This window comes from Mytilus trossulus, chromosome 5 (genome assembly GCF_036588685.1).
Source record: "Mytilus trossulus isolate FHL-02 chromosome 5, PNRI_Mtr1.1.1.hap1, whole genome shotgun sequence".
Lineage (NCBI taxonomy): Eukaryota > Metazoa > Mollusca > Bivalvia > Mytilida > Mytilidae > Mytilus > Mytilus trossulus.
In genome coordinates, this window is record NC_086377.1 from 29,854,552 (window position 1) to 29,865,538 (window position 10,987).

General features: G+C 31.7%; 1 protein-coding gene across 1 annotated transcript; it reads left to right on the plus strand.

The window, feature by feature from the left end:
• The first annotated feature begins 737 nt into the window (after positions 1-737).
• Positions 738-7,319, plus strand: LOC134717844 (complement C1q-like protein 4). The gene is made up of 4 exons (XM_063580338.1): positions 738-855; positions 4,575-4,634; positions 4,882-5,335; positions 7,223-7,319. The coding sequence occupies exons 1-4, from the start codon at positions 744-746 to the stop codon at positions 7,317-7,319; spliced, it is 723 nt and encodes a 240-aa protein (XP_063436408.1). The 5' UTR covers positions 738-743.
• Positions 7,320-10,987: the final 3,668 nt, after the last annotated feature.

Consider the following 10,987-nt stretch of genomic DNA (forward strand, 5'->3'; position numbering starts at 1 on the left):
TTGACATTGAAATGCTTCTTACGAATATCAGCAAAGTCAATACAATTAATTAAAACATGTTTAATAGTATACTTGCAGTTGCAAGGAACACATTGTGGTTCATCTTCATTTTTTAAAAGATACTCGTGTGTTATTCTAGTATGACCAATACGACATCTAGTAATAACACACTGATCTTTTCTGCACATAATATTATTAAAAGGTTTGCCTAAATTAGGTTTAATTTCATGAAATTTATTATCATCTTTTTTACTCCATTTATTTTTCAATATATTAAAAACATATTCTCTAATATTAGATTAAAATCAGTATATGGTATATCACAGTTAGATAGAGGATCACCCAGGGCATTCTTTGCCTCAAGGTCTACAGCTGTGTTTCCAAGGACTCCAACATGACTCGGAACCCATATAAATATTATCAGAAGACAGGCCTCTACAGCACAAGTGAAGATATAGTATCATTGCCAATGACAAAACTCTCAACAAGAGAATCTATATGAAACACTAATTAACAATAATTATATGTCACTGTACGACCTGCAACAATGAACAAAGCCTATATCGTATAGTCCGTTATGAAAGGTCTCGAAATACGTCTTCATGTTAATCTTGTAATGATAACCTAAAGTCGGTATTTGTTATCGCAGGAACTAATCAACTTATAAGTTGAAACCACGTACATTGTGTGAGGACGATTCTTATCAACATACTACATTTACTAGATGTGTTAAGTAGTTAGGAATGGCCTCCGTTGGTTTTATCTTGTTTTCTTGTGTTAGTTTGATATTAGTATCCGATGCTATCTCGACAAAAGATCAAGAAGATGTACTACATGCGATTAAATCTGCGTACGGTAATTAGAAATTTTATTTTGATCTTAAAAAACATAATTTTCCAAACGGTATGTATTCATAAATCAAGAGGCTAGGCATTTGGATAAGGCTTGTAAATTTTGTTAGGAAAATTTAATACACACACAAGCATAAATCTAAATCAAAAACAGGTTTATTGAATATTTTCGCAAATTACGTATATTCAATAGGGTGACAGACAAAAATCAAGGTACAAAAAGATAGCCGAAACGAATGTAATATACAGAGGAAAAAACTGCAGGAGTATCGAAGAGAGAGCGCCAAAAAGAGAACAAAATGTATATCAAAGCGAGGATGCTGCATGGTAGATATCAATAGCGAAATATTTAACCTACAAGACACTGTACATATATCATAAAATGGGTTTGAGTGTATTGATTAATCGTTTTTTGGTGGAAGAAGACGTCAAGTCTTCTGAAGACCTCAGGGGCTGACCATTGAGCCTCCGTATGCCGCATTCGTTTCTGTGTATTACAATTTCATAACAACTTAAGATTCCTGAAACCAATTTTAACACATGATTAAACATCTGAATCATTTAATTTGTAAATTAAGATTGAGAACAATCACTATCGTAAATAAAGGCAACAGTAGTATACCGCTGTTCAAAACTCATAAATCCATGGACAAAAACATAACACCGAAACGTAACACACACAGAAACGGACCAAGCATCAGACAAAACACCACGAGAATAACAAATATAACATGACCCTTTTATTTATGTAAATTATTAGATTTCATCTCATCAACATGAACGTTATTTGTTTACTTGTAACCGGATGTTTTTACTGTAGATATTTGTATTACGCATGCGTGAATTTGGTATCGGGACAACTCGCCCTGTTAACAAGTTCGCCCTTGAAGTTACGAATTTGCAATCCTGTAGACAAGAAGATTTTGGTTTTTTTTATAAATAACAAGGATCTATTTCTTATTAGATTTTGTTTTTATTCATTGTTTTTCTTTGTCATGTGAATAAGATGCCCTTCTACTTCAAATGGTTTGAATCTATTTATAAAATTATTCAAGACTCAGTTGGCAAGAGCACGTTGCTGTTTGGAGAATTTGATTAAACTCTAAATGCTCATAGAAAAAGAAATATAATTGAAATTAATACTTCTGAATAATTTATTGCAATATAAATATAAATCCCCTTTGACAAGAGAAATCTGACTTTTGTCAGAAATATTGTTTTCACATGTGCAAAGGTAATCACGTGTGGCGGCCATATTGGTTTGTTTACAACTATGTGAAGAAGCCTCTAGAACCATGACCTAACATAAATAATTTCTGAAAGCGTAAACTTTAAGCAACACTATTTTATCAATAATGAATATTTTCATAAATTTAAATTTGATTATTTAAAGAAATAAAATTATACAATTACGATTTGAGATTAGAGATTCTATACAGACATGCTTTGATCTATTTATAGCCAAATTAGTTTACCTATGTGAAAACGTAAATAATTTGTTTACTAAACAAGTAAAGACAAACTATGGATGGAAGATAATAATTAACATAAATACTTCAGGACATTTGATTGATTTTAATAAATATAGGATTTAAAATTGCAAGTGGAAACAAATTTAATCATTAGCTACATAATGAGCTGATATTTTTTTTTCGTAAACATCGTGATGATATTATTGATAAAAATCACTCCATCAATCCTCCAGCCCTTTCACATATTTAGCAATAGATATACTTATTATTGTAGAATATTCAATGAATATACATTCATCCGACGTATAATTGAACATATCGGGTAATTTGAAATTTTTAGCTGACAATTTGGGATTTGGATATCCCATTGGCCGGAGTCTACTGTACTACCATAAACATGAGTAAGTTAGTAAATAATTTATTTTTTTACTAATTTATTGACAATTTATTGACATAATACTGGTTGTAACATATTTTATTTTTGTATTCAGGTTGGGACCATAAATTATGAGTGGTGTCCTTTAAAGGAGGGACTGTCCCTAAAACAAGGGGTCATTTTACTGTTGAAAAAAATAAAGAAAATTTTTGAGATTTTATTAAACTCAAAAGTGGGAAAACTCGTTATATTTGGAACAATCTTTCTAAATGAGGGGTCAAATTAATAAAAAAAAAGATATATAAGTTTAGAAACAACAGAAAATTCTTTTGACATGTGTTGACCATTCAGTACTTAATAGATGCTTAGTTCTTGGGGAAAAGTTTCATCAAATAATATGAATATAAATGACTTTTTGTGTGCTCATTTTTTACAGTGGGTTGTAATGATCTTCCAGTAAGGTTACCCATCATTTGGAGTGTTGTTCCCAACATGTTAAAGGTCCATCTTTGTGCATAATTCAAAATTGGAAATTTCAACTAGCATCCAATATTCTTACTCTAGAAAATAAACCCTGGTCTGCTAGCTACAGGTATATCTTTTCTACCGATTTAATAACTAGAATCATACAAACAGACTTAAGAAAAAGGCATGTAAGTTCATCATACAAAGATGACACTTTTTCTAGACAATCCAGATCGTGCAAAATACTTCGCTAAAAATTGTAGCCTTTAAAATTGTTGTTGTGCAGTAAAAACCCATATGGGAACTTTCAAAAATTGGCGGGTATGTAAGAAGTCTTACAATGTTTATGCTCTATTTATGGGCATTATGTTTTCTAATCTGTCCGTCCGTCCTGCTTCTGGTTATAAAGTTTATGGTCGAGGTAGTTTTTGATAAGTTGAAATCCAATCAACTTGAAACTTAGTACACATGTGTTCCTAATGATTGATCTTCTTAATTTTACTGCCAAATTAAAGATTTTACCTAATTTTCATAGTCCACTGAACATAGAAAATGATTGTACGGATGGGAAATTCATGTACTTATGACCTTTTCTTGTTTGAAGAAAAAAAGTACATCATAACGATAATGGAAAAAAGCAGCCTGGGTTAGTGGGGCTGCTTTTATGGTAATTCAAGTTACCTTTTATTCACCTTCTTCCACCTCAGAGCTATCAGCTCTTTGATTTCAAATATTTACTTCAAACAACTACAAATTGAAATCCTTCCCCAAAAGGTTATCCAAACTTAAGGAGCTCATAAAATTCTAGAGGCCAATTACATCTGACATAAAAGAGGGTCATCTTACAATTATAATGGTTAAGTTGTCTTATATAATAGAATAAATAGATACTATTTGAAATACAGTTTTAATGTAGATTTTGGGGCGACTATACATATGGACCACTGTTAGCACATCTTTCTGGTATTACATGGTCAAAACATGTCCAAGAGTTTTGTTATATTTTGGGAACTATATCTTCTTTATTATAAAAAGTAAGTGGCCTCATCTTTTAGAAAAATTGTTCAAAATATAATGTTTATTCATTACAATGAGTTTGAGGGAATAATCATAGACAATAGGGCAAACTCATTTCATTCAAAGGGGGGGGGTACAAAATGTTAACGAAAAATACATTTATGTTACTTGGCGAAAATAATAATGAAGAGGCGAAAAAACAATAAAGTTGCGAAAAATATATTGTTTTGGCGAAAGAGGTGGTGAAAAAAAATAATTTACCCAGGGGAAACCTTGTAGACCAGTCTGATAAGTTGTATAAGTGAATACATGTATATGGCACCATAGGATGCCAAAGGTAAGCTAGAACAACTGTTATTTTAATTACTATTTTTTTATTTTTTTTATTTTTAGATGAAATGAAGATGGAAGTTTCGACGCTGAAGAAAGAACTAACACTAATGAAACAAAAAAGTAAGTTTTTTGTTAGCTTAAAGTAAACGTTGGTACATATTATTCAGCTATACCTAAACTCACTCAATAATCTACTCGTTACGTAATCCCATTTTACTTTTAATTAGGTCATTCGAATGTCAATCCTTTTTATGGTTAACCAAAGTATTGTTCAGGAGTATGTCGAGTCTTTGGTTAGTTATAACATTATAAATGTCGTATCGTTTAAAATAAAGAATTTATTTTTTATTTTCTTCCTGTTTTGTAGATTGTGAATGCGGAACGAAAATCGAAACAAACAGCAATAAAGGTCCAAGATTCTTAGTTCCCAATGGACAGGCTCCGGTGGCGTTCCACACACACCTCTCTGCAAATTTCAACGTCAGTTCTAATCATGCTGTCGCTTACGATGTTGTCAAAATAAACGTAGGAGATGGCTACAACAAATTCAGTGGTATATTCAAAGCACCAGCAGCGGGATTGTATTTAATCACCAATACAGTTATGTCAATGCCTAATCATGGAATCCATGTTGAGATTGTTAAAAATGGAGTAGCCATTGGCAAGAACTGGGCCGATCATAACGGGTACGAGAGCGGTACCATGTCAGTTATTATCGATCTGGACGTGAATGACAGTGTTTGGGTGAGAGATTCAGACGGAGGAACAGAACGTTTAGAGCATGATTACAACAGCTTTTCTGGTTTTCTAATTTATACGGAATATTAAAGGATGAATTTTAAAATAAATCTATCGTATAATATTCATTATTTATTAATTTCTTATCAGGACTTTTATATTTATATATTATATAATTTATTGATTTTGGAGCATTCTCTTTTTCAGTGTCCTTAAATTAAATACATTGTATGCTATTTTCTTTTTGTCTTATACTTGTTTCTTAAATCTGTTTCTTTTGTATGTCCAAATTTTCATAGGTTAAAGTTTTATTATTCTCTGCTATTCTTAACCTCGTCCATATTATATATCGGTATTGATTCTTAGTTCAAACATCAAATAGTTATCAAAGGTACCAGGCTAATAATGTAATACGCCAGACTCGCGGTTCGTCTACATACGACTCATCGGTGACGCTCAAATGGTTAGAAAGCCAAACAAGTATAAAGTTGTAGAGGATTGAGGACCCAAAGTTTCCAAAAGTTATGCTAAATACAGCTATGTTAATCTAGCCATGAGACGTTAAGCACGTTATTGCGTCAATGCCGTGAAATGCGACAGAGCAATTTGATAAATAGCTCTTCTGTGAAAACTAACTAGTTCAGCTTTATGAAATTTATATCCATAGATTAGGCAAGTATTACTGTTTCCAAAAATATTAAAAATATTCTTGAACTTTTCATAATAGTTTCAAATAATGATACAAATATTACCAAAACGTCAAAGTTATGCGTGTCAGACGTAACAAATTATGAATATTAAATCCTCGCCATGGTCAGGTTTCTGAAAATGGTAAGTTATCAAAATTTATCGCTTTTTAAAATATCAGATAATATAAAATTTTGTTTTAATAAACTATTCCTACAAATGTGCTTAGTTAGACCATTTCAAATCCGGAATTTTACAGCACTCGCACCACAAATAAAAACGCATCGGCCTCGGGAAAATGTCTTGCCAGATTGTCCAATGTCGAATTTCGCCGCTTTTTACAAAAACACTGTCAGTTTCAACGTCATTTTATTAAATATTCAATTTGTAGCATATAAAACAGTGCTTTTTCGTAATTGTGCTTTCACCCCACAATACGATAACATACTTTTTGATAAGCTGTTAAGTCAAAATGACTTCGTTTTTTAACAAACTAAATGTCTTGCAAGTCTGTTCCCTGAGCAATTTTCTTACGTTTTGAACGTTTTCGATTCGGGACGCTATACATATATGTGTTTTCAAATTATTTCTAAAAGTTTGTTCTTTGTTTGAGTGTTAAACACCACATCATGTATAAGCGACATTTGTTGTATTTTATTGACCTGTCATCAAAGGTAGGAGAAGCCGGACATCAGGCGACCTTAAGTTAAAATAGTTGCAATAACTGTCGATTAGGATCGTGGTCGAACAAATCTCGCCACGAGCGTATCTTAAAATTACCATGCTTTTTATTACTTTATATGAACTCATTAGGCCAATCATCCTCCTAGGCTAGGCCATCGAATTTGAAAGCAGGTCGTATTATCATATGATATATGAACGATATTTCATTGTTTTTGAATAACAAGTACGGTTCGATTTTATGTTTTAATATCAGAGAACAAAACAAAATAACCAAATTACAAATTTCGAAAATAGATAGAATCATAGAAACCACGATAAGAACTGCAATATATAAAGGTAGTTATAATCAAATAGAAAATGAATAATTATCTAAAATGAAAAAAAAACCATATGGTAATTTGTCAATATATAGGTAAAATATTAATTACAGAACAAAAGAATTTCATATCCGAGTCAGGGAGAATTAAATATTGTAGATATAAAGAGATAAAGAAACTAAAAAGAAAAGAGCAAGAAAATAAAAGTTACAATAAATATTAAGAAAAATACAACACAAGCCGAATCAGAAGACCGAAAAATTCATTTGCTTGCGTATCTACCAGTAGCAAATATTTCATACATATTCAAGAATTTGAAGTATCCATAATATCGATAAATCAAAGAGCTGATAGCTCTGAAGTGGAAGAAGGTGAATAAAAGGTAACTTGAATTACCATAAAAGCAGCCCCACTTACCCAGGCTGCTTTGTTCCATTATTGTTAAAATGTATTTTTTTTTTCAAACAAGAAAAGGTCATAAGTACATGGATTTCCTATCAGTACAATCATTTTCTATGTCCAGTTGACTATGAAAATTAGGTAAAATCATTAATTTGGCAGTAAAATTAAGAAGATCATATCCAGAGGAACACATGTGTACTAAGTTTCAAAAGAGGGACGAAAGATACCAAAGGGACAGTCAAACTCGTAAATCTAAAACAAACTGACAATGCCATGGCTAAAAATGAAAAAGACAAACAGAAAAACAATAGTACACATCACACAACATAGAAAACTAAAGAATAAACAATACGAACCCCACCAAAAACTAGGGGTGATCTCAGGTGCTCCGGAAGGGTTAGCAGATCCTGCTCCACATGCGGCACCCGTCGTGTTCCAAGTTGATTGGATTTCAACTTTATCAAAAACTACCTCGACTATAAACTTTATAACCAGAAGCAGGGCGGACGGACAGACTAGAAAACATATTGCCCATAAATGGAGCATAAAAATAGTAAGACTTGTTACATACCCGCCAACTTTTGAAAGTTCCCGTATGGGTTTTTACTGCACAACAACAATTTTAAAGGTTACAATTTTTAGCGACGTATTTTGCAAGATCTGGAATGTCTAGAAAAAGTGTCATATTTGTATGATGAACTTACATGCCTTTTCTTAAGTCTGTTTGCATGATTTTAGTTATATATTAAATCGGTAGAAAAAATATACATGAAGCTAGCAGACCAGGGTTTATTTTCCAGATTAAGAATATTAGATGCTTGTTGAAATTTCCAATTTTGAATAATGCACAAAGATGGACCTTAAACAGGTTGGGAACAACACTCCAAATGAGGGTAACCTAACTGGAAGATCATCACAACCCACTGTAAAAAATGAGCACAAAAAAAGTCATTTATATTCATATTATTTGATGAAACTTTCCCCCCTAGAACTATGCATCTATTAAGTACTGAATGGTCAAAACATCATGTTTTTTTATCGACATAAATTTTGTCGTCAATGTAACCAAATGATGTAGAAATTGTGTTTTTTCTTCAAATTTCCATCAAATTGTAATGTTTATAGTTCCCTTATTGCCTCTCTATTTGAATAAAATAAAATAATAAGAAGAATCTGTTTCTTGTTTTGTTTTGTTTTTGACAAATGATTGTTCACTGCTTGCAAATGAATCATTATATTTATATATCTTATCTGTATATATTTTTGCTCATGTCTCCTTCTCCTTATCATTTGTAAATGTTTAGACAAATAAGAAAGAAATAAGCTCCACATGTATTTTTGCAACATCATAAATTAATTAAAAAAATAACATACACTTACACTAGTACTGCATGGATTTTAAGCATTATGAAAGTCATATTTGTAGAAAGCTTTAAAAGACTTAAAAACAGTGTAAAATGTCTTGCTATTTCTTAGCTTACACAATAAAATGTAATATATACTAACATTTACAAATTAAATTTCAAGATTACACTAGGAATTAATTTAACTACAAGACCTTTTATTAATCTTTTTTTATCTTTATTAACAAGACCTTTTATTAGTCTAGTTGCACATATTGTATGTTGACTTCTAATCTGTAAGAAACAAAATTATCATATAAACTTCAATTTAATCCTTGAAAGAAGGTCTAGATTGCTAAAATAATTTATAAATTTAAATTTTTTTATTTGTCCAAAATCATTTAAATTCATTTAATCATCATCATTTTATGATTAATAGATTAAATATTAATCATTTATAGTCTTTTTACAATTTATATTTTTAAAAGCAAAATAACTGAAAACACGCTAAAACAAAGGGAAGTAACAAAAAAATATTTCAATATTCCCAATACACATCGTTTTGATAACACAACGGCAGTTAGCCGGAGGTAAACATCGTTGATTACCAGTATGATTGACACCAAAGCTGTCAAGTGAAGCCATATAATTATACATCTTCTTTGATGTTCAGGTAAAATTTAACACAGGTGTCAATTACACCCGTACAGTAGTAAGAAATGATCAAATATGGCGTCTGAAAATTTTCATTCATGAAATATTTCATACACGGGAGTTTTTTCTCCTAAACGGGAGGACGGGAGGAGACCCCTGAAAACCGGAGTTTTGTACTCCCGTCGGGAGGTTCACATGTATGTTACGAAGGGCATCTAATTCACATGACAAAGGAAAACCATGAATAAAGACAACACTTTATATATCCTTTTTATTTATATAAAAAATAAATCTTCTTGTCTACAGGATTGCAAATTCGTAACTTCAAGGGCGAACTTGTAAACAGGGCGATTTGTCCCGATACCAAATTCACGCATGCGTAATACAAATATCTACAGTTAAAACATCCTGTTACAAGTAAACAAATAACGTTCATGTGGATGAGATGAAATCTAATAATTTACATTAATAAAAGGGTCATATTTACGATAGTGATTGTTTTACAATCATAATTTACAAATTAAATGATTCAGATGCCTAATCATGTTTAAAAATCGGTGTCAGGAATCTTAAGTTGTTTTGAAATTGTAATACACGAAATGAATGCGGCATACGGAGACTCAATGCCAAGGGTCGGCCCCTTAAGTCTTCAGAAGACTTGACGTCTTCTTCCACTAAAAATGATTGCAATCAAAACGAACAAAGTATACTCGATTACCGACGTAAAACGTCAAATTTTGACGCTACCAATTGGGACGCAATATCGTGCATAACGTCACAGCATACCGGTTATATGATCAACGTTTCTCAAACTTATGAATGTGACAAATAAGAAATAAATAAAATGTGGTAAGATTGAGACGATTTACATCCCACAGATAAACGGACAATACTCGGTCATATTCAAAGCGAACACGTTAACATCACACTTTTCTATATATTCCTATCCGAAGTCAGAAGCTGTTTATTTCAGTCAGTGATGTCGTTTGTTGAGTATATCATATAGTTCAGTGTTTCGTTTATTGTTTTGTTTAAAATCAGGCTGTTAGTTTTCTCGTTAGGATTGTTTTACATTTGTTATAGCTTACTACGCGAGATGGGTTTAATTTGCTCGTTTTTGAAAGTCGTAATGTAACCTATACGGTAGATTATAATTACTTTAAGTAACACATTTGAACTGGTGTTTTGTTGACTATCACTCAATGTATTCTCTAGCATCACGACCGTTGCATCTCCAAAAAAATTGTAAATACAGTTTATTAAAAGAAATCAGTATTTCATAATCATTGCCATACAACAGACTTGTCTCCGCGAACACTAAATTGATTCGACCAGGCAGGTATTTTCCATTCAGATTGGAATTATTACAATTCCAATACCAACAGGTCCCTCCGTGATTATCTGCACAGTTTTTGGAAGAATAAATGTCACTGTCTCTGTCTTGGCAACGGTGTCTATCCATCTTAATCTTATTACTTCAATAACACTCTTGATATCGTCTTAAATTTTATTGCTTGAAAATTAAATTCTCTTAATCAATTCTCTGCTGCTAGTTATCGATGATTCCGAGTTAAGAAGGCTGCAAGGTTTGGTTGTGCAATTTTTTTTATCAATCCTTATCGTCTGTTAGTGTGTTTTTTAAAGAAAA

What these genes read in the sequence shown, in the direction of transcription:
- LOC134717844 (XM_063580338.1), top strand. Translation starts at nt 744, where the DNA reads ATGGCCTCCGTTGGTTTTATCTTGTTTTCTTGTGTTAGTTTGATATTA. An exon ending in TGCGATTAAATCTGCGTACG is followed by an intron (nt 856 to 4,574) that starts GTAATTAGAAAT and finishes TTTTATTTTTAG; the next exon opens with ATGAAATGAAGATGGAAGTT. An exon ending in GGTTTTCTAATTTATACGGA is followed by an intron (nt 5,336 to 7,222) that starts ATATTAAAGGAT and finishes TTGCGTATCTAC; the next exon opens with CAGTAGCAAATATTTCATAC.